The following is a 24918-nucleotide window of genomic DNA, read 5'->3' as shown; positions in this document are numbered from 1 at the left end:
GTCCACACTTACCAGTGCATTCTGGGAGTGGGAATCCTGGGAAATCATGGCCCTTAGCCACAGATTGAAGAATTCCAACCATACTAAGGGTTTCTTTTCACAATGTCTACTAAGCGGCTTTTAACAAGGGGATTCATCCCTGGTATTTCAGATGCAATCCTTAAAATTGTGCTTTGAGACTTCCCCACCCGATCTCTACTAGTTGCTAGGTGGCCCCACTAAGAACAAAGTGTAATGACTATAGAGTGACAGGTCCTCAGCCCTGTGGTACAGTCCTTAAATCCACTGGAGAGACTTCTGGTTCAGCTATGACCTGTCCAGGAACGATTCTTAGAGAGTTGTGCGACAAGAAACAGGATGGGCTGTATGAGTTAGGAGGTCCCACTGTCCCTTACCTTCCTGTGCTGGTGTGCCTGTGTAAGGGAAGTACATCAGCTGGCCGGCCATGATATTGTTAGTGCTTTCCCATTCCCTAGGGTGAATGGCTTGACTGCCTTAGAGCATGTGTTAATGAAACAGTGCCAATACATATTATTTATTGAGCACTTCCTAAGTGATAGATACAATGCTTAGGGCCTCTTATATATTATTTCACTGAGATTTCTCAAAAATGAAATGAAGTAGGGACCACAATGACTCCCATTTTACAGATGAGATAATTGAGGCTTAGGGAGGAAGGCCAAGCCACTGGCCAAGGTCTCATTGGCAGAGCCAAGATCCAAACCCAGTCTCACTGGCTCCACAGTGCCCTGCTGCCCCTGTTTAAGGAGATGGCAAGGGGCCATTTTCTCCTATCTGGTTATTCTTTTAGATGGGGCTGGAATGCATGCTGGGGAACTTGGGAGAACGGTGTCATGTAAACAACACAGCATCAGGAGTTGACAGACTCGGCTCCAATCTTGCCTCCCCTCCACGTGGATGAAATACCTTACACAGATCACTTAACTTCTCTGGGCCTCAGTTTCCTCACTTATATGATGAATCTGTCCAAAGGGATGATCTGTAAAGCTTTTTCCAATGTAACATTTCAGGTTGCTTCCAGCTAGCTAGCTGCTTTTAATGAGGAGCGAATCTGATGAATTATATCAAACGACAGACTAAAGTTTCCCTCAGTCGCTTATTTTTCATTCAATGAATGTTTACCACATACCTTTTTGGGCCAGGGCCAGGATAGAGTGGTGAGTAATTTCAGACATAGGCCCTTCCCTCATTGAGTTTACAGTGTGTTGCTCTGGTCAGGATATTAACGAAAAGCCCTGCAGCATATTTGTGTCAAACACTATTGTTATTACTATCATCATCAAATTTATTGTTACAAAGTATTATTCATTGGGAGCCATGTTGCCCAGGGCACAGGGTGAGCTCCATCTGTCAGTAACTGCCATCATCTTACCTTTCTGAGCTGACAGCTGACTCTGACATGCTTATATGCAGGATAGCTTTGTTCTCTTAGTGAAATTTTAGAGCATTTATTTTTTTAAAAAGAATTTATTTTTAAGCACAAGAAAGTGCCAATTTTTCCATGAACTTTGCCTTTTGGCTAGATTTTAAAAATTGAACATAAGCAGTTTGAGACATGAAAACGAAAAAAACAACAAAAAACCTGTCACAATTCTGTAGCATGCTCTCAAATTTCAGATTCACCTGCAGGGAGTGTCTCGCAGCTTTCCCTCATAACTCCAGGATTTTTAAAAGACAAATCCTTGTCTTGAGTGGATAAAAAGAGGATGGGAAGAATTTCACCACAAATTAATGAAAACTTCATTTGTAAATGAAAGTGGTTTATTGATATGAGAGGAGAAGTAAAGGGAAATTTGGCAACTTTTCTCAAATGTCTCGTGTGAGAAGATAGCAGTGCAAATTCATTACCCAAATCTTCAGCAGGGCTGCCTCACCTCTAACCACGTGGGGCATTTTACCTGCTTTATTGCAACTCCTCAGGCCCACTGTCACTACGGGGCTGTTCTAGTTAAGCCCATAGGCGTTGGAGCCAACAGCCAAGGTTTGAATCTTATTTTCACTACTTAGTTGCCATGTGACCTCGTGCAAATGACCTAACCTCAATTGCTTACCTGTAAAAAGGAGGTATCAGATGCGAAAATTAGATAATAGATCTATAAAATACTGAGTATAGTGCCTGGTGCCTCGTTGTTAATCGAAGAATGGAATTTATCTTGTTTTTGTGATTCTGCTTCAAGAGCAAGTATGTATGTATATGTGCATACACATACCTCCTGTCCATCTCTGACTCCAGGAAACGTGTGTGCTAAGTCTGTGCTGAGTGTGCACATATCCTAAAACCCATCGGGAACCTCTTTGAGTGGATGGCCTTTCTTATCAGGTGACCAACCATCCTGGTGTGCCTGGGACTGAGAAATTTCCTGGGTTGTCGGACATTTAGCGCTAAAACTGGGGAAGTCCCAGGCAAACTGGGAGAGTTGGTTACCCCAAAGTTGGCAAAACCGTTACAGGTTTTACAGACAAAAAGGGCAGGGAGAAACCATGACGCTGAAGATGACTCCAGCGAGAGCCAGCCACCTGAGCAAAGCCAGTGGCATCCATTGCCCTAGAGACCAGTGGCCACTTTCCTTCAGTGCCAAATTCAAACAAAAAGAGGAAGAGGACTAATTCACTGCCCCTAAGCAATCTACCCCTAATATGGGACTATTTTGAGTACCTTTCTCCTAAAGCAGTGGCTTTCAACCCTGGCTGCCTGTGAGAATCACCCCAGGAACCTTAAAAAAACTATACTGATGCCTGGGTCCCATTGCCAAAAATTCTTATCTTATTGGTCCAGGGTGTGGCCTGAGTGTTGGTGTTTTTTTATAAGTTCTTTATGTGAACCTAATGTACAACCTGGGTTGAGAATCGCTAACCTATTTTCCAGTCAGCCATAGTGCAAAATGATTTCTATTTTCCTAATTGACAAATTCAGACTTTCCTGACCCGAGTTTCAGCTGAGATGGCTTGATCCGTTAGTAACGTGTGTGATGTTTTATTGAGTTGCTTTGCCCATGCTGGGCTTTCCATTTGAAGAAAATTCCTTTGAGATGATTGAGTCCTCTCTTTATTTTCCCCTTTTCTTTTGTGAGGTCACTGTACTTACTGGTATAATGCCTAGCTCAAAGTAATATGGTTTTAAAGCTTGAGAAATTTCAAAGTCTAATTTGGGTGGAAAGAGAATACAGATGTTTCTGATGAGAAAAAATAGACCCTCTTTTTTGGACCAATTCTTGCTAGAGTCATGGTGAGGAAGAGCTGAGTGCCCTCTTTCTGATATCTGGTGTGGACAGCTATTTCTCTGGGTTACTCAGACTAAGTCTGAGCAGGCTTTAGGCTGGACTGACCTGGATGGAGGAAGGCAAGGTGAGCGGTACTTACAGGCTTTGGGAATATGGGTAAAAGCTCCTTGCAATGTCCTCAACCAGGTAGCAAGCTCTGGCTGCACAACCAGCCAGGAACCCAGAGGAAGCAAGCTTCAGAAGTTGTACTGGTATTATTCAGTGCTAAAAAGAAATGAGCTATCAAGCCATGAAAATTCATGAAGGAAACTTAAATGCATATTAGTAAGTGAAAGAAGCCAGTCTGAAAAGACTCCATACAGTGCGAGTCAAACTATATGATAACCTGGAAAAGGCAAAACTATGAAGATGGTCAAAAAAAGATTAGTGGTTGCCAGGGCCTAGGAGAGAGGGAAAGATGAATAAGTCAAACACAGAGGATTTTTAGGGCAATGAAACTATTCTGTATGATACCATAATGGTGGATATGTGTTTGTCAAAACCCATAGAATGTACCCTACCAAGAGTGAACACTAACATAAACTATGGACTTTGGGTAATAATGATGTATCAAGGTAGGTTCATCAGTTCTAACAAATGTCCCCCTCTGATAGGGGATGTTGATAGTGAGGAAGGTTGTGTTTGTGTGGGGACGGGGGTAGATGGGAACTCCCTGTACTTTTCGTTCAATTTTGCTGTGAAGCTAAAACTGCTCTAAAAATAAAGTCTATTAAAAAAATTGTACTGGCAATAATATGTGTAAATGTGACAGAAGAAGAATCCTTTTCTAGGATCTCATGTTTTAAAGACAGAGATGTGAACATGTGAAGTGAGAAAGTAAAAGAAATATCTTATTTGCTTTTTTTCCCTCAAAACAATAGTTTAACTATTCAGAGTGTTGAGATTTTGCCTGCAGAGAAAGGGGGTGAAATGCAGGCTGGGTGAGCCCTCTTCCACGCCCGCTCAGCAACAGGAGATGGCCACAGGGAATGTTGGTGTGAATCTGAAGTTTTGCCTTTGCTAGTGGGGTCTCCCTGTGGGGTGAGCAGACCCCATCCTCCAGCCCGGCTTCCACTAAGACTCATGTTGACCCCTCAGCAGCACACTCCTTCTCCATCCTCACTTTCTGTCAGGTACTGAAGCCTTGAATTATAAAAACATTTTTAAAAGTAAAGTCTGCTAGCCCTGTCATATATGGTGTGAACATTTCTCCCCTCCACTTTTACTCTGTTTGTAGTGGGGTTTCAGAAAACCATTTGATGCCTTTGGGTTTCTTGCATTTCTTGTTTAACTTACCTGTCACTGAGATGGCATATAGGTCACTTGCCTTAAAGAGTTATTAAAACGAGAGTTGCACCCCCAACACTCCCTCCAAAGCACACCGTGAGCATCCGGTGGGAACATCTGTGTAATCGCGTCATCAATGTCTCTGTCCTCACCTCAGAGAGCTGTAAGGGGCACAGTTAATTTTACTTGATCATCGGCCCCTTAGGGATCTTGGCAAATGTTTAACTCGTAGGTGAGACTATCCAAGCCAACTCAACAATTTACTACGCTCTTGGCTACAAATGGCTGAGGTGGGCTATTATGGGGCTGAAAGAACTTTGTCTCTCTACCACTAAATTGTGACATCTTATTTCACAGACTTAACAGCATCTAGTGGTTCTGTCTTCAGGTAATGTAATCCAGCTGGGGATCCAAGGTATGCAAAGCCCATATTTTAGAACAAAAGAGTATTTTTCTCTAGCCAGTAAATAAAAGTGATTTTTTCAGCTATAAAAGGACAAAAGATTTTGAAATTATCCCACTGGGCACAGTTTCCTAGTTTTTTGGGCACTTGGCCATAAAGCTAACCCAGCATCTTCCAAACTTCTTCCATTTTTGTAGCAGTGTGAAGAGTTCTCTGGATGAGACTAGAGTCACTCCGCGCTGTGATAATTAGTGCCCAGGGTCCTCTTAACTTAGAGGTAGCCACAATCGGACATCTGAAAGTGTCATCAGCAGGCCATTGATCAGTGTGTAGGAAGAAGGAAAGACTGATCCTTTTTACTTTTAAATATCTTCACTGCCGTCTCAGGGTTGTATGTCTTCCTTTTTGAGGAAAAACGTTTAACATTTAACACTGTAAATGAAACAAGAAGGGGAAGTGGTCTATAGCTTCATTGAGAAGTTGTTTAAGTTCACTAAGTTAACTTAGAAGTTGAAGTTAACCGAGGTATTATTTCAGTCCATTTTCAAGCTTTAAGCAGTTCTGTGCCACCAGGGCTCCTTTTTTGATTTTCTATATATGTTTCACAGCCTTGCAACCCAAGACTACTACTATTGTCCGTTTTCATTGCTCTGTTGTACGAAGAAATGGCTCACCCCCTAGTCCCAGTCCTCTGTCTGAAGACATTGCTATTGTTAGAGTCAGAGGATAAAATTAGATGAACAACTGAGAACAATTTGCCTCAAAATATGTCTGGAGGAATCAGCACCATGTTGGTACTTTATGTGAATTACCAACAGTAAAATCAACAGCAAAAACAACCACTTGTGACATCCCAGTCACTGTTCTAAATACCTAGGCATATTTAGTCACTTCATTCTGACAGTAAACCCGTGGAGTAGGGGACGTATTGTTGCTATGTTGCAAATGAGGACAGCAAGTCACACAGAGGTAGGTGGCTGAGCCAGAATTTGAACATGAGCGATCGGACTTGAGGGCTTGCCCTCTGAACTTGATAAATTGATATGACAGACCCTCAAGATTGGCGATGGAGTCCGCATTTTACAGATGAGAAGTTGAGGCTCAGGAAGGTTAAGAACTGTGCAATAACTTCTCATACACCTGGGAATTGCAGAGTTTGGTTTTAACCTCTAATTCCAAAACTTTCCCCATGCTTTCCCCGTTATATGACGTTTCCTCCACTGCAACTAAGTAGTCCTAAGACTGCACAGCAAATTACCACAAACTGAGTGGCTTGAAACCACAGAAATTTATTCTCTCATGGTTCTGGAGGCCGGAAGTTCAAAATCAAAGTGTTTTGACAGGGCCACGCTTCCTCTGAAGGTTCCAGGGGAGAATCCTTTCTTTCCTCTTTCTATTTCTGGTGGCTCCGTGCATTCCTTGGCTTGTGGCCCCATAACTCTAGTCTCTGCCCCTGTCTTCACATAAGCTGCTCCTTTGTATTTCTCCTCTCTGTGTCTTCTCCTCTTCTTCTAAGAACTTGTCGTTGGAGTTAGGGCCCACCTGGATAATCCAGGATGATCTCATCTCAAGATCCTTAACTTAATTGTCTCTGCAAGACTGTTTTTCCAAATAAAGTCACATTCACAGGTTCTGCATGGACATATCTTCTCGGGGGGCACCATTCAACCCAACTCTAGGTAAAGTACACTACTCTAGGTAATGCAGTCTTTGCTGCTGTCATGCTCTGTGACATCATCACCCAGTTAATTTTTTTCGTAGCCCTTGACCGTATTTGATACATCTTGTTTTTTTATTTGTCTACTTTCTATTGCCTGTCTCCACCTACTTGAATTCAAGCTTTACGAGTTAAGAGCTCTCTTGTTTACTGCTGAATCCCTAGTACCTAGACCAATGCTTGGTATGATCAAGGATCACCAAATATTTACTGAATGAATGATACCACTGGGCAAATGTCACATCAACTTGGCTCTTTGTTTCTTTCAACAATTTCCAGGATTTTACTTTATTTTTTGATATTATATTATGTTATTTGAATTTCAGTTGCATATTTTTGGAAATGAAGTATATTATGGGACATATGTTTAACACAACAGATAAATACATCCAATCATTTCAATATAACACTCAATTGCTAACTAGTCTTCATAGTTTATTTAGCTTTTACTTTTCCCCCAGGAACAAATCCTCAACAGAATATTTCTTTCTCCCTTAGGCTCTGATCACCTCCGGGAGAAAGATGGTCTCTGGGCTGTCTTGGTCTGGCTCTCCATTATTGCTGCCCGGAAGCAGAGTGTGGAGGAAATTGTCCGAGATCACTGGGCCAAATTTGGCCGCCACTACTATTGCAGGTGAGAAGGGTAAAAGTCTCTGTATGGATCCTGGGGAACTACTCTTGGAGAAGGTTTCTAAAACTGGTGGGCTAGAACCTTAGGGAGGACGCGTCTTGCAGGAAGATCTGAGGAACACAGGGGCTGGAGCTGAATAACTACTGGTAAGTGGCTGGGGGTGGTGCCAAGGATTACTAAACTGGAGGGCACAAGTTTCCCCTTCCTGGGTGACATCGTTCTGTAATCCTTTCATCAGTGCCTATAAGGTAGGCAGCTGTCCCAAGAGGGGAGCTGAACTGCAGAGCCCTGAAAGGTCCTTTGGTGCCCATGAGAGTTGTGCAGTCAAACCAGGGGCTTTCCTCCTTGGTTCTCCACCCATAATTATCAAGGAAGAGGGCAGAGACAGAAGCTGCAACAGGTCTGGGTGCTTTTGTAATCCTCTCCCTACCTTTGTCTTAGCTCCCCACTAATGGCCCAAACAATGTCCAAGATGCCTGAGCTGGCGCCCTCCGAGGGAACCACATAGGTCAGGAGCCCCAGATTTTACTAAAGTTTTGTCCCCATGACAGGAGGTACAAAAAAGGGAAATATTACCCTGGGAAGGAGGAAGGAGAAAGGTCAGTGGCTAAGAGCTTAGGTTGGGGTCTCTATCACTTTCCTGTTGTTGAAGTAAGAAAGGGAGCAGAGTCCTCTGGCTTTGTGGTTGCCCGCTAGATGTGTGTACCCAGAAATGCTAGGTATGTGTACCTAGTACCAAGCCATGGTTTAGGGGGAGCAGTGGTAGGAAAGGAGGTTAACTGTGGAGTACAGGGGAGGGAGCAAGGGAATTCTTGGGTAGTCTCAGATGCTCTCTGTGTCTTAAAAACAGAGCTTGTGGCTCATTTGCTTTGCTTATGAATAGTTAACTACTTTGGATGTTTGGTTGTGTTTCAAGAGCTTGGGGACAGAAAGAAAGCTTTAGACTTCCCTTATAAGGTGATTGTTTCTTCTCTTAAGAGGTCATTTACTTAGATAAATAGAGAATAAGGAAGCCTGTGATTGTGCTCGTTAAAATCAAAGAGATTGCAATGCTCTGGGAAACGGAGACAATGCCATAATATCCTTGGTTCCCGTTTAGTCGAAAAGGCTGAGGATGTGACAGTCTGCAAACCTCCTCAAATTATTCACTGTATCATAAAATAAGGACTCTCAAGGCAGGTGGGAACTTGTTTTACTCACTAGTATTTCTAACAAGTGCCAAAAATTCCTGATCCTTGTGGGCTTTTTTGGCATACCAAAGGGCTAATTGGCACAGCAAATCCCTCTGTTGCATGAAGCTGTTCCAAAAAGTCCAACCTGAGAAAATATATTATGATTGCCAACCACTCTCATTTGAGGAGTTCGCTTTGAGTCAGGGATGTGTTCCTCATAATTTGTGGAATGATTATCTAGCTTTCTGCCAATATTTTGAAGACATGGTGTTATGATAAGTGTATTTATAATATAGTTCATTTTTTGTGGCCAAGAACTTACATGATAATTACTTTTTTCATAACAAATACCATGTTAGAGGATATAATGCAGTGGACATTTAAATTCTTATAGGACATTGAATTATGTTTCAGATTTCTGTCCAAAAAGATTCCAGAGATAAAGAAAAGAGGAGGAGGGAATAGGTAGAATGGAAGACAAACATTTCCTTCAGCCTCCAGCCAACGTGGGTTGAAAGATGCTTGTGAAATAAAATGATTTCTAGCCTGACTGTTTTCTTGACGGAGAGGAGATAATAAAACAACTTTGTTTTAACTAATACTGAGCCTGAAGTTGTGTCTGAGAGCCCAGATGACTTGCCTTGTATGAGTTGGCCCCAGAAGGAATTCTCCATTTAAAGGTTTCTTCCCTTGAAAGTATGCTGATGCTGGTGGTGGTCAGAGGGGGTTGTCTGTGGCAGTGAGGGGCGAGTACTTCCAGGAGCTGCTGGTATATGAAGACGGCCCTTTGGGCAGGCTGGTCTGACGACCTCAGCCATAGACTGAACATGATCTGTCACATCAGAGGATTTTCTCAACTTCTGGATCTTCTTAATGCCTCTCTGTCTGCCACTAGACCGGCTTCTTCCATCCTCCTGCCCCATTCTGCTTGGCTGGGTCTCTACCTTCCCCAAAAAACTATCTTTAAAGAGAGTCTAGGCTCAGAACACATACGCTGCTGAGAAAGAATGTTCTGAGAGAGGTCCCTGCTGTTTTGTCTCTGAGGTGGGGAGGACACACCTTGCGTAGGAGGGAGAGAATACAAGAAAGGAATATAGGTGCAGGCACCCATTGGTAGACATGGTAACTTTCCATGTCCTCTGTTTTGGCAACTGCCCTGAAGTTTGCTGGAAGTCTTAAAAGGTCTTGAGTGGAAAAAAATAGTAACAACTACCCAGACCTTTCTTGTTTCAGTTCACTCTGAGAACTCACATCCTTTCCGTGTGTTACACAGCCTCAGTGTGAGATCCCGCCACAGCCACTTGAGCGCAGCTGCCCCTCCTTTGGCTTCCTTCTTAAACAGACACCCTCGGGTGTGCCATTAGATCTTGGTCAAGACTATCTGACATCGGGAAAGTTTCTTTATGGTAGTGACTGAGAATAAAAGTAATTAGTTTTCAGCACTGGTGTCTGGCACTATGCCAACTATTTGGTATGCATTATCGTATATAAACCCCGAGACAACAAATGAGATATGTGTTATTTTTAGTATTTTTTTCTAATCACTTCCCAGCCCCATTGTTACATTTGATGTTCTTGGCTAGGAGGCCTTTTTTTTAATGGAACAGTTGTGATATTTCTTCCAAGTTTCCAAGAGAGTTTTATGGTACACTGAGTTCCCTTCCTCCTTCTCTCTTCACCACCCTTGATTCCTCTCTCTCCTTCCTTCCTCTCCTTCCCCCCATCTTTCATTCCACTACTTACAAAACACTACTTACCAGAAGCAGCAAAGAACAAAACTGGTAAGGTCTCTGTCCTCCTGGAGCTTATGGATCTCGTGGGCAAAAACAGACAAGAAATAAGTAAACAAATATACAAACAAGGCCAATACAGATTTGGTTAGCTACCAAAAGAAAATATAAAGGGTGATGAGAGAGAAGGAGCAATAGAGGGAAGTTACCTTAGATGGATGGGCAGAGAAGGTCATTTTCTGGAGGTCACACTAAGCTTGAAAACTGAAGGAAGAGAACGTGCCAGCTATTTGAGTATCTGGGGGAAGAATATACCAGGTAGAGGGGACAGACAGCAAGAGCAAATGTCCAGAAGCAGGAAAGGGCAAAGTGTCTCTGAGGATCTGAGGACTGGGGAGAAGGTGTGTGGCTAGAACATAGTGAACAAGGGTGAAAGTGGGACCAAGTCCAGTCAAGGAGATGGGCAGGGTCAGATCCCACAGTGCTATGTAGGCTGTGGTTAGGGTTTGAGTCTTGTTCTCAATGATATGGAAGTTTTTGGAGGGAATTAAAGGGAAGGACTGGCATGATTTGATTTTTTATAAGCTTACTCTGGCTGCTGTGTGGGGAATGGCTTATGAGGGTCAGGTGGGAGAGGGGAGACCAGATAGGGCTGCTTTTCTGTGCAGTTCTTCCATGGAAATAAAACCAATGATTAGGTGACCTTAAGAGGTACACCCAGTTGCTGGCCCTCTGATTATGTTGTGCTCATCCTGTGTCCTGCCTTCCCTCACCAGGTTTGACTATGAGGGGCTAGAGCCCAAGACGACATATTACATCATGAGGGACCTAGAGGCCCTGGTCACAGACAAGTCCTTCATCGGCCAGCAGTTTGCCGTGGGGAGCCATGTCTACAGTGTGGCGAAGACAGACAGCTTTGAATACGTGGACCCTGTGGATGGCACCGTGACCAAGAAACAGGTATTTTCTAGGAAATCAGCAAAACAAATTATCAGGCAGAGCTGGGGCCATAGTGTCCTAGAGCTGAAGAGGTGGTAGGGGTGAGCTACTCTGAGCCCTTCATTTTAGAGATGGAAGCCCTGTAGCCAGGAGAGAGGAAAGCCCCTGGTGAAGGTTACCTGCCTAGTTAGTGACCAAGGGTGGATTAGAACACAGCCCTGTCTCTCTGTCTAGTATTCCTTCCACCTGGTAACTGATGGGCCAATACTACAAATAGATATAGACCCAACATTTCCTTCTGAAATGTTTGCAGCCTGCAGGCTCTCTATGTGGTGGCCGTTACTGGTGACAGATTCAGAAAAGTTTCCAAGAGCAAAAGATCCCTTTCCTTGGGACCTTCAGGTGCAGGGATGTTTCATCTTCTCTCACCTTATGTCATGGAGGAATGACAGGAGCTTAGCCAGACAGGTTTGTTACTCCTGGTAGGGGAAGAAATAATTGGAAAATTTGCCCCAAAAAAATCCCAAAGGAAGATTTATGCTTAAGAATTATTTATGGTCGAGAATTATTACTACCATAGATAAGTGGCAAAATCAACCACAGCTTCTGTTATGGTCTCATCTTTGTGAATTGTGGAAGCGAAGTTGAAAGCTGTCACTATTATTTTTTTTCTCAATTTTGTTTATTTATTGGCTATGGCAAACGTGGACCACTCTGGGAGCACATTTTAACATTTAGAGTCTAAATAAAACACTCTGAGTAATGTTGAGAAGTTCCATTCCCAAATGCCCCAATTTTTGCCTCTTATACCTAATTCATCAAGCACAGTCAAGCCCATCAAGTACTTCATCACGTACAACGAAATAAATCAGAAGCTGTGGGTTTTTGGGACACTGCTATTTTTATTTTGACTAGTATATCATCCATACTCCTTGTCCTAGGGTCCCCTTATGTGCAGATGTCCCAAAGCCTAATGCCCTGCTGTTACTCTCTTGGTATTCTCCCTCTGGTCTGCTCAGTTTTATGGTGATCTTTCATCTCCATCAAAATGTCAGTCTTTCATTCTAGAAGACCTTCTATGGCTGGACGAATTGATTGCAGTCTTACTTACAGTACTTACTTGAAAGGTGTAAGGTAGTGGAGAAAATTGTGGTTAAGAAGTTTGAAAACTCAGAATCAAATCCTACCCCTGCCACTTACTAGTTATGTGAGTCTGGGAAAGTTGCTTGATTTCTTTGAGCCATGGTTTCTTCCTCATCTGCAAAATATCTGTATCACGGAGTTGTTTTGGAAATGGAATGAAATAAAATACACAAAAACTCCCAGCCATCCTTTACACAGGGAGTGCACACTACATTTTTCATAGTTGTGTTTTGTTTCACTCAAGGATGCTTTCTTGCAGAGTGGATTGAATTCTCTCCAAAATAACACCAGTGAATCCCTGGAGATGTGAAGTCAAGAGCTCAGTGCATGGCATCGTTGAGCTTCTCTGCCTTGATAAGTCTTTTCTGGTTTTGTATCATATCCCCACTTCCATTTTACACAAGGACCTCAGAACAAATTTTCCCAAATCCAAGACTCATGTAGAATTCAAGGGTCATAAAAAACATGTTTTCTGAAGTATCCTTGGGAGATTTTTGTTCAATGATGAGGAAGGCTTGAAAACAATTCCTTGAAGGGATTATGTCGTCAATGCTAGGTTCTGGATTTTATCTACTCCTGAGTCTGTTGAGCTAATTTGTTTTGCTGTTAAATCCACTAATACTCCACCTTGTTTCTTTTTTCTTGGTTTTTCTTTAACTGTTCACATCAGGCTAATTCCTCAGCTAGATCTCAAGTTTGGACATCTATTTATTCCATGTTCCCTCCAACCCTGAATACTGATTTCTCTTTTCACTCTGGAATTTATTGATTTTTTCCTTCCCACACTCTTTCGTTTGAGCTCAACTGTAGCTGTAAAGTGATAAGTGCTACCAGCACCTGCTCTTGGGAGTTTCTCCAGTATGAAGGAAGGTTGTTCATCTTCCCAGATTCCAGGACCCAAGTGACATCTTCATTAGCTGGTGGTCATGAGTCATACTGGAGCTTCTCTGCAGGTCTGGGTTTGGCTCAGTGAGGGTTTTGGAAGACCTGTTAACGCTCAGGACATCCCCATTGTCCGCACGTCACAGATGGTCCTCTCACAGTTGGTCCCATTGGCATGGAGGGGGAATTCCTGCATGGTGGGGCTGTTGCTAAACTTTCACCACCAAAGCCTACATTTCAGCACTCCTGGGAGGTCAGTAGTTATGAGCATTCAATTCCAGGGAAAGTTGAGTCTGGGGCACACTTCATGTGACATTGTTGCAAAATAAGCACTATCCACTCCTAAAAGACATGTTTGGATTTAAATGAACTAGTATTATTTTTAAATAGTCATAAAGTACTTGGTGCATGCATTCAGTAGCTATTTCCTGAGAGCCTACCCAATGCATAATATTGGTTTTTTTCATGGTGCAATTTTTTGATATAAATGTATAACAACTTTATTGAGATATAATTCACATACCATACAGTTCATCCATTTAAAGTGCGTGCTTCAATGGTTTGTAGTATATTTATAGAGTTGTGCAATCATTATCACAATCAATTTTAAAATATTTTCATCACTCCAAAAAGAAACCTTGTACTCTTTAACTGTCACCTCCCTCCCAGCCCCTGGGAACTCCTGATCTACTTTCGGTCTCTATGGATTTTCCTGTTCTGGACATTTCACGTAAATAGAATCATACACTATCTAGCCCTTTGTGACTGGCTTCTTTCACTAAGCATAATATTGTCAGGGAACATCCATGTTGTACTTCATCCCTTTCTTTGCCAAATAATATTCCATTATGTGGATACACCACATTTTGTTTATCCATTCATCAATAGATGGACATTTGGATTATTTCCACTTTTTGACTATTATGAATAATGTTGCTGTGAATATTCATGTAATGTTTTTGTGCAGACATCGGTTTTTAAGTCTCTTGGACATATACCTAGAAGTGGATTGCTGGGTCAAATGGTGACTCTATGTTTAACCTTTAAAGAAACTACCATATAGTCTTCAAAAGCAATTGCACCAATTTATAATCCCACCAGAAGTGTATGGAGGTTCCAATTTCTGCACACTTTTGCCAACCCTTGTTATTATCTGTCCTTTTGATTATAGAATACATAATTTTAAAATAAGCTACTATATTATGTATTATTTTAAAATTAAGAGAGAAGGAGATTTAATCTCCATAAGGACAAGCAGAAGTGTGCCTTACCTAGCAAACCCAAAGAAAACGTAATGATGCAACGTTTCCATTTGCTCTGGGAGGCAGATTGCTATGGTCTCTCCAGGGTTCTATCATGATGGAGTTCAGATAGACATAGATTTGAAGGCTGGTGGTGTCATTGTTATATTTGTGACTTTGGGTGTGTTACTTCTCTGAACCTCAACTTGGTGGGTTGGGGGACATGCTGGTAATAATTACCATATAGGGTTATGGAGAAGGTTTGAGGAGAAAGTCCTGTAAGGCACAGTGGCTGGTACCTATTTGATACTCAAGGGATATCTGTTCCTTCCCCCTTACCAGAATCTTCGACTTGACTGAATATCAGTTTGAGGAAGGGCCACGAGTGGCGTTTAAGTGTACAGGCCTGAAGTCAGAAAGTGTTGGCTTTGGATCTCGGTTCTGCCACCTCCTGGCTGGGTGATCTTAGGAAGTTACTCAACTTCCCTGTACCTTTCTCTCCTTACTGTGAAAATAGGATAGTAATTGTGGCCACCTCATACAGCTATTGGGAGAATTAAATAGTACATGTAATGTCCTAGCTCATAATAAACACTCATAAGTGGGTAACTAAAATAAGTTAATGTTAAAAGAGCATCCTTGGGAAAGAAAGATTTGGGCATTTAATGAGCCATATATGATAAGAAAAGCAAGGGAAAAAACCATACAACAATATACAGCTTTGCAGGATGTCATGTGAAGATATGGGAAGGCCTCTTCAGTTCTGAGTTATCTGTGAACTAATTCAAAGTCACATTTCTCTGCCTGCCCTAAGTCCCTCCCACCCCCTTGCTTTGGAAGGGGAAAGGTTTTTTAAGGCAGCTTTGTCTCCTTTTTGTCCTTGATTCGAGGTCGGAGTCAGGAAACAGACCGTGGAAAAAAGCTGTTTCACATATCTCTCTAGAGATAAAGAAGAAATGCTTCTCCAACTAAAATGAATTTCAATCCTTCTGGTGATAAGTTCCCCCACCCCCCATGTACTCCACTGCTGTGGAAATGTTCCACAAAGTCCATCCTGCCTGCAAGACCCTGTGGCGGTCATTCAAGGAGAAAGAAAGAAACCTCCGAGGTGTCGAACCCCTGATGAGAATTCTCAGGGACCCCACTGGCCTCACTGTGGCCTGTGGGGTCTCATAGAATTTACTATGGCTGCCTCCAAGTGTTGGATATTTTTGTGACCTTGGGCACCAAGGGAAAAGTCGATATGTGCTTTCCATTAAACAGGCCCCAAGAGAGACTCTCATTTAGAAATAGCAATTTAATGAGGCGTGGTTCGACAATTCCAATTTGTCCTTCTATCGTCCCATGAGGATATGTCACTGTTTGTTTTAAGGTGAAACGTAGTCACGTGAATGAATGATGATGGTTTCTTCAAATATGAATGAAGAAGTAAGCCAATAGCTACTACAAGAGTAGGGGAGCAGTTTGATCAAATTGCTGCCTAATTTAAGCAGTTCCAAATTTATGCCTTGTTAAGAGATGGGAAAGATGAGGGAAGGTCAGGTAGCTCCCAAAGGCCTGAAGGGTGGCCCATTCTCTCCTCAAGGATGAATTCGTTGTACAAACATCAAGATGTTCCACAGTGCTAGGCACTCTTTCTCTTCTCCTCACCATCAGTATCCCAAGGAACTTTATCAATACCTAGATCATCTCTTACCATTATCCTCTCCATCTCCCCCATGTTGCCTCAATCTCCTGGAGTCACCACTCAGTGCTCTACGCTTATGAGACTCTCCCAGCTCTGATGGAAGGAGTACTCCAATCCTGCTGGCATGAAAGAAGCACAATATGACAAATGGTACCAGGACTGAATGACAATGTATTGCCACTAGCGTGGGCATTGATCCAAAACCCTGACCTATGTTTTGAAAATTAGCTTTGAAATGGGAAACCCTGACACTTCAGGAGCAAAATTTAAGCAACCGAGTCTCTCTTTGCGGCTTGTCCAACTCTTGTATTTCCGTTTAACAAGATCAAAAGTCATGAAATTTTCTACCAGTGCTGAAGTCATTTGCAATTAACAGTTCAACTGATATTTAAAAACCTGATGTAAATAAATGCATACCAGTTAGCTGATCTGGAAAACCAAGTCCAATTTGATTATGTCAGGCTAACTCCGAGCTTATTAATACCTCTTCAAGTTATGCAGGCTGTGTGGAAACATTTTGATGTTGTCCTCAACCTGGAAAAAAGAACCATCTGAAATTAGTCCATAGAAAAAGCACACTTTGAGCTTGATTGTGAAGTCACTTTGCTTTTAGAGTTATTTAAATTTGCAGGAAGGTGTCTGCACTTTTTAATTTCAATATTTAGAAATAATGAAGAAAGTGATTACTTCCTTCTGAGATACTAATGTCTCTTTGGTAATCTTGAAATCACATTTTAGTCTGGCTTGTGATACTTGAATATATACCGTGGTACCACTAAACCCTGGTCAACAGGTATAGAGAAGTTTAGCACATTTTCGTTTCTGGAGGCATCCTATGAAGGCAACATATGAATGTTGTCAGCTAGAGAATCTGGGGCCCAGGACTGAGTTCTCTATTCAGAGTTAACTGATCAACCTTCAACTTCAACCTTCAGTTTTTATCACATTCTAATCAATGAACAACTGAGAAACTGTCATTACAATTAATTTATCACTGTCTCTATAATATACCACTTGCTGGAGCGTGGTTTATGCATCGAGAAGTAGAATTTAAATCATTTCAGTCATACTGATTATGCCACCTATAGAATTCAGTTAAATCTGAAAGTTGGTACCTACAAACAGTCCTCCTATGTTGAGGAATAGAACTGTTTAGGGAGTGAGGCGTTATCATTACATGTATATTGTGATTAAATCTGGGTTGAAAAAAATCCATTTTCTGTTGCAAGTTGTGATGTTGAAAAAAAATCCCCGTCATTAATATACATTCCCTTCCTACTTTAGTATGATATGGTGAAGGTAGTCGAAGTGCGATTCATTCATGTCTTCACCCATTCAGTGAATGTCTACCAACACCCACTATAAGCCAGTCGGCTTGCTGGACTTTGAGATACAACAGAACACAGGACAGTCTAGCAGGGAAGACAACCCGACAGTGGACTTGTAATTACTAGAGTTTATTGAACGGTATTACAGAGAAAGAGCTTATTTGGGAGTGCATAGCAGGGAGAACTAACCTAGGCTAGGGCTCTGGAAAGCTCCCCAGGGGGAGGTGATATTTAAGCTGTGCCCTGAAGAATGAATGGGAGCCAGTACAGAGGGAAACCATCTTCTGGGACTACATGCTTTTCCTCAGTCGGATGTAGTTACACCATTGTGTAGCTTTCCAGATAAAGAGCTGGGATTTCCTGCAGGCAACAACATTCTCAGTGGGATGTTGCAGTGTGTATGACTATGATTCTCAACTTCAGTATTCATTCCACAACACTGTAGTTGTGGTAAATAAAGACAACTGAGCCTCTTGCTAGGACACCTTGAAAACCATGGATTAAACCATTTTTTTCTAATAGTTACTTTTATGTGATTTTGCCTATTTGTCTTCCAAGGACCAAACACATATGCTTTGTAATGACTTGCTGGCTGATTTGAAAGAGACACTATCTGGTTAGTTAGGAAGTTGTTACTCCCCTGCTTCGGATTCATTGGAGTTTTGTTATAATGACTTCCCTTCTCCTGACATAAGTTGATTGCTTTAGGACAATTTTCTAAAATGTTGGTAGTGGAATCCTGCTAAGGTGTGTGATAAGAATCTAAGCGTTCTGGAACAGCATCACGGTTACTTCCTACTGAGATACTAATGTCTCTGTGTAGTTGGGAGGGTGACCGTCACCAGGAAACATAAATATTAAAGGAAAAAGCTGCAAACTATCACAGGAACTGAGGGAGGAAGCTACCTCTGCTGTCTGGGTAAAGTGTGTCAGAATCTAAGATATCCCAGAACTGGAGCTGGTGTGGAATGAACAGGGATCAGCAGTCATTTTGGCCAAAGACATGGGGAAATGGAATGTGTGTGACCTTGTTCCATTGTTCCAAATTTGATAGTTGGAATCTGGATAGCTTTTAAGTCTTCACCGTCCAAGCAGCCCTCTCATCACCTAATGTGGTTTTGGCTACATGGGTGTTTTAAAAGATCACTTAAGAAGTCATTTGACCTTGGTTTCCCCCCAGATAATTATTTGCAATTGTTGGCCCCCAAGAGTGCTGGTTGGTTGTAAAAAATGGTAGATAAGAATTGCTCCCAAGAGAAGGGCAGCTAGGTATGGTTGTGTAGTCAGTGCACAGCACAAAGGCACACCTCCCCCCTCCACACATCTAATGGGGGAGGAGAAGCTGAAGTCCAGGGCAGCCCAGAGGAAGGATGCTTTTCTGTAATTTGTCCACCTGTTTGTAATTTATATGAGGGCATGGTATGGACTAGCTTCTGCCCCACTCAACCACTTTTGAACTCATGCTCACAGCTAACTCTATGACTTAAACAAAGAAAAATGGGTAATTCTAGGTAATTTTTTTCATGGAGAGATATGTCTGTCCAATCCAAATTTTCTGCTTTATAAGCTGCATGCTTTCCTCTACAAAATATGGTTCAGATGTTACACAGCAATATTTTTACCTTGAAGCTTTCCAGATAAACCGTTGGGATTTCCTGTGGGAGATAACATCTGAGTTAGGCTTGCAGAGTCTCTTCCAAGCCTATCTCCTCTCCAGGTCCACATGCTTGGTGTGGTCAACTGACTGGAGATGCAACATTGTACCAGATTTCAGGGCCATATGTTGTTTTCCCCTGGAACTCATCCCAAGTCGGTATTTGACTAGGTCGGCTGCTGCCAAAGAACTGTTGGTAATGTACAGCTCCTCCTTCCCCGCCTGGCTGCAACATGTCCTGTGGTCTCCAAACGAACATCTGGCAACTCCGTTCATATTTAGCAACTTGCAGACTTCCCTGCACTGATTTACACAAGGGCTTAAAAAAAAAAAACAAACAAACACCAACACTCATTTATCAAACATTTATCAGATACCTACTCTACATGAGGCTCTGTGCCAGTTTGAGGGACCATACAAAATCTATAAGATATTGTCCAAATGTTTCGCATCAGAAGCAATGTATGACTATCAGCAGCTTCCTGTGGTTCCACCTCAGATTATGAGCCTGGTGTCGGAAGACCTAGACTGAGGTCCTGGCTCCTCTGTTAACTAGATGTTACCTCGAGCAGTTTTTTTTTAACTTCCCCTTTCTCTTCAGGAAAGGGAGGAAGTGGCCTGGATGACTCTGAGGTCCTTCCTTCAATACCTTAATGGTCTAAACTGATCAACTTGGAAGGCGTATTTTATTGTCAAAGAAGCCACTTTGGTGGGAAATTCAGAGAAGATAAATGGTAACAGATCCGTGAGTTTCGCTGTGATTTCAGAGGTCGGGGCAAAGTTCTTTTTTTTTTTTTTTTTTTTTTTAAAGAATGCATTTTTTTTTTTCTTTAAAGATTTTATTTTTTCCTTTTTCTCCCCAAAGCCCCCCGGTACATAGTTGTGTATTCTTCGTTGTGGGTTCCTCTAGTTGTGGCATGTGGGACGCTGCCTCAGCGTGGTCTGACGAGCAGTGCCATGTCCGCGCCCAGGATTCGAACGGACGAAACACTGGGCCGCCTGCAGCGGAGCGCGCGAACGTAACCACTCTGCCACGGGGCCAGCCCCGGGGCAAGGTTCTTAAAATAAAATGAATCTTAATTTTGCCTAATTTAAAACTAAAGAAGTATGTACCCTTGCACCAAAAACCATTACTATTTAGCCTTTATTAAGAAAGCTTTTGCAAAATCTGGGAAGTTGGGCAACTTAGCGCATAGCACCATTTTCGTTAAAAGTTTAACATAATAACAATAGTATTTATATAGTGATTTATAATTTTCAAAGCACTTTTCACATATATTCTCTGATCTGAAGTTCACAAAAAAACCCAATAAGCCAGGCTGTATTATTTTTCATCCACTTCTTAGGAAACGAAAGCTTGGAGAGCTTAAGTGACTTACTTAAGACCACCAGCTTCTAAGTGGCCAAGCCAGAATTCTAGCCCGGGTTGTCCAGTTGTTGTTCCTGTATCATTTCCAAATGGACTCTCTCCATGAACAGCAGGCCAAAGAGGGGGCAGATCTGGCGAGGAAAATAAATCTACGTGATAACTAGCGGCAGACTGGGGATTTTCCTGTGGAGATAACTCAGGGGAACGTAGTCCTATAACAATCCTTCACTGGGACAAAGCTGCAGAGGGCCAGACCCCACCCTCATCACCAAGGCATGCAACCACAGGCTCTCAAAGGGAAGAAAAATGCTAGGCTGGAACTGAAGTGCCCTTTCGATACCCCCACCCTGTAATTAACACTATCTCCTAATGGAAGAGGGCATCTTTTTCCCTTCTTTGAGCTTGTGGCTGTTGTGTCATCCTGGACATTCTGGCTACTCCTAGTATTCTGGGACTACTGGCTACTACTCCTACTATTGCTGCTGTGGCTGCAGAGGCTCCAGGGAGGGCTTCACTGTTGCTTCAGGAACTCCTCAGGAGATTGTGCTAAAAACGATTCTTGTCAGGTGGCTCAAGAGGAGGTACTTCTGATGGTTCTGCTGTGGACAAGACCCTAGGAGGAGGCTCTTAGGACTCAGCAGCGAGATGCTGTTTAACGAGCCGCCCTGTGTTGTGGTCCTCCTAAGATCCCAGTCTGACAGCAGTGTGTGCACAAAACCTTAGATCGTAAAGGGATCTTTCTTAAGACTGACATGTAGTATAGTGAGTCAATTGATACATGAACCCAGAGAAAAGAGGCTACTACAGTGGTGTCACATTTGGCTACACATCAGAATCACCTAGAGAGCTTTTACAATCCGGAAGCCCAAGTCACACCCCATACAAATTATATCACAAAGTCTGGGGTAAGGGCTAGGTATCAATATTTTTTAAAGACCTCTAGCTGATTCCAATGTGCAGCAGAGTTTGCAATTAGTGGGTTTATGATTTGTCTGAGCTCACATCTGGGGACAGGAACCTCCCATGGTCAACTCCACTGTTTTTAGCCAAAACTGACCCTTGCCCTGACAATGAAGGATGAGTAGATACAGTATCTTTCACAACTACCCTGCAAGGTACATGCATTAGCCCCATAGCCCCAGTTCACCGATGGAGGGTATGAGTATGTTTGCCTTTGGCCTGTGAGTCCTCCTTAAATGTGGAAGGAGGTGTTCCAGTGGTGCTCACTCCAGTTTTTGATCATGTAGTAACATTCATTCAACCTTACAGAGGGCCTACTGTGTGCCAGGCGTTGTCCTAGGATATGGTGAATAAAGAACATGGGCTTTTCCCTCCCAGAGCTTAGGAACTAATGAAGGACCAAAGACGTAATTCAGCCATCCTAACCCTTCAGGGTTAAGGCTGTGATGGGAACTTATTGTATTCATTTGCACTGGGCCTTGTTTCTTCGAGAGGATTTGTGGCAGCAAAAACACACATAATGAAATTGTTAGAATGTAAATAAGAAACAGAAATCAAGATTAGGGAAAATATAAATAAGAGTAAAGAACAGAAGAAGGAAAACTCATAGTTATGCAAGTCATAAAGATCCACTTGGGCTGAACCTCAAATTTGGCATTAAATGTCCTGGCAGCCATATTGAAAAGGGAACTATGGTGAGTTAGAAAGTTCTAATTGTGAGAAAGGCAAAAGAATACCAGTTCCTCAGGGAAGGACGGGCTTTCCTAACACTTGGCTCTTGAGGAAATATCTCATGTGGCACTTCATGCAATCTCCAGCAATATTCCTATAGTGACTGCAAAAATGGATTTTATAGGACAGTGCCTTGTAGACCCTGCAATAAAAGCGAGGATATAAAACTAAAATGTAATTTAATAAATCCATTTCTGTCATGAGTAGGTGGTTAGAAGTAAGTTGACTTGGGCCCAATCTATGTCCAGATGAATCTATGGCTAGATGCTGGAATACCTGGGGACTGGATGCATGGGACACCCTTGTGCCAGTCTTCATGATTTCTCTCCCCTGGGATTTTGATAAGGCAGATGGTTATATTTTCTGTTTTCTGGGGTAGGGTTGAAGGGTAAGTGTTCCATGTTATGGATAATGTAATGGTTTAAACCATGGGTCAGCAAACATCTCTAAAGGGCCAGATAATAAATATTTTAGCCCTTGTGGGCCAGTCTCTGCCATAGCTATTCAGCTCTGCAGTTATAGCACAGAAGCAGCCATAGACAATACATAAGTGAATGGGCATGGTCATGTTCCAGTAAAACTTGATTTATAAAAACAGGTGGCCAGTCAAATTTGGCCACAAACTGTATTGCCAACCCCTGGTTTAACCTAAAAAACAAAAAAATTGCAAAGTATAGTATTGGTATTCTGTTGTTGGAATTACAGAACATTTAGGAACTGGGCAAGCTTTGGTCAGTGGTGACTTTGGCCTCATAATTTAATTGACAGTAGGTGATGATACATGCTGGAGAGAACATGGCTCATGTTGATGTTGCAAATTCATTAAGTTCGTTGCGGGAACATGCAGAACCCAAAGCAATGTAGCTATTCACACATGAAAGTGACATTCAACAGACGTGGAACTAGGGTTGTTGCAGCACAGAACTGGGCTGGGTCTAAAACTTTTTTGTTCCGTGTGGAGAAGGGGAATTGTGGAGTTCCTCACCTGGAGGTCTCACAAAGTAACATGGATTCTCTGTTAAGATCTCATGGTCGGTTTCTTAGGAAAGAGAGACGATGTGGGACTATTTCCAACAGGCTGATGTGTGCTGTGCCTCCTTTACCATCTTTTCAAGTGCAAAATCTATTCCAGGCTACCAGAGGTAGCTTCTGACCAGTTTTCTATGAGTACAGCCAAAAATATGGCTACCCTCAGGGACCAAAAATAATATGATTTACTGTAAAAAGTTTTAGTTATGAGCTGATAACACATGTTGATGGTTTGTTATGGCCTGAATTCTTAAAAACCTCTCACTGGCTGTAAACTAATCTGGGATTATTAATTAATTAATTACACTGTGTAATGGGAGCTACCTTAAAGGATTGAGGCTGGGAGGTCATCAGAAGAGGTCGCCTCAAATGGTTTGCAATCTGCAACCACAGGTGTTTTAGGGCTCCAGTCTTAGCTATTGCTTTAACCAGCTGATGGCTAACCCGTAGTCCTGAGCAGTGAATTATGTACTCATGTGTTCCACATATACTGACAATGGGGTGTAGGCTTCAACAGAAATAACAGCTTCACACGACTTTGTAAAAACTCGACTGTGAATGCAGTTGTGGAACCTTTGGGGCCTTACTGTCAATTTGAACATAATTTGGTATACAATACTTGCTGGATAGTAGGGAATTGCTTCATTTACCTCATCTGGAATTTTATAACTATTCACTTTTCCAGCGGCATAAGGTGGTTAAGAAAATGGTTTCTGTTCATTGCAATGCAATTACAACGACCACTCTGGGTTTATGGAGAGCAAGTCCTCTGCCTTGATCTTCACATACCCAGGGCTTAGCCCAGGACCTGATCCATAAGGGCTGTTCAAAAATGTTTGCCCAGTGAATGAATCCTGGATAGCATCATCCTGTTTGCAAAGCTAGTATCATAGAGTGATGGCTTGCCAGGAAGGGGGATGGCTCTTTTTTTGTTACACAAATTGTGGCAGACATTGAACCACTCCAAAAGAAACTAAGACTTTGTTTTGGGGTTGGAACAAAATATGCCCACAAAACTTAAAAGGCAGAAAGCCATTCAGATGGAATCATAGTGCCCCCCTGCAGATGAGGGTGGGTAAGGGATTGTCGGATTTGTAAGACAGGTATGATATCTTTAATAACGGCTCATTCTTAACAACCAATATTTAAGGCCAGAGAAGTTTCAAGGGTAAATTTCTTAGGGAGAATGTCTGATATCAACCTTCGGCTGAACTTTGACTTCAGCTTTTTCAGAAAAAACAAATGACGAGACCTATTACTTTGTTCCCGCCTTTCTTTCCTCTGGCCCCTGCCAGTATGCTTATTTATAACACTGACTTTATCAGTTGTTTTAAGAAAACAAATTTCCTTCAACAAAAGTTGCAATATAGTCTTACGGTCTTGTTTTTCAAATATCCCTGCCACTAATGAGAAGAGATGCACAGAGAATGGAGATATTCGGAGCCAAAAACAAGTTAATAATAGGCAGCACTGAAATGCTCTGCCCCTACTCCACCCTGGCGGTCAGGTCTTACAAGCAAGAAGGAAGGAGAGAGCCAAGAGGGTGAGGATAGACACAGGAACACTCAGAACCCAGCTGAGGCTCCAGTCCTGAGCATTTCGTTGTTGGGTTCCATTGCTACAAGAGGACTGTGGGAATGAGGAAAGAAACAAAGAGAAGATGAACTTAAAGCAGAGCCTAATGTCACATGAGGGTAACCTCAACATGGAGAATTTGTCTTACTGTAATAAAT

The 24918-nt window shown here is 42.3% G+C and overlaps 1 protein-coding gene across 1 annotated transcript in view; it reads left to right on the top strand.

Moving 5' to 3' along the window:
• The window catches only part of PGM5 (phosphoglucomutase 5), a 168014-nt gene that overhangs the window by 112952 nt on the left and 30144 nt on the right, over positions 1–24918 (top strand). Inside the window, exons 8-9 of the mRNA XM_008512759.2 lie at positions 7187–7322; positions 10998–11181. Coding sequence (XP_008510981.1) covers positions 7187–7322; positions 10998–11181 — 320 coding nt within the window. The remainder of the gene's footprint in view (positions 1–7186; positions 7323–10997; positions 11182–24918) is intronic.

This window comes from Equus przewalskii, chromosome 22 (genome assembly GCF_037783145.1).
Source record: "Equus przewalskii isolate Varuska chromosome 22, EquPr2, whole genome shotgun sequence".
NCBI classification, from domain to species: Eukaryota; Metazoa; Chordata; class Mammalia; order Perissodactyla; family Equidae; genus Equus; species Equus przewalskii.
Note: the sequence above shows the minus strand (reverse complement) of the source record. Positions and strands in the feature narration are given on the sequence as shown.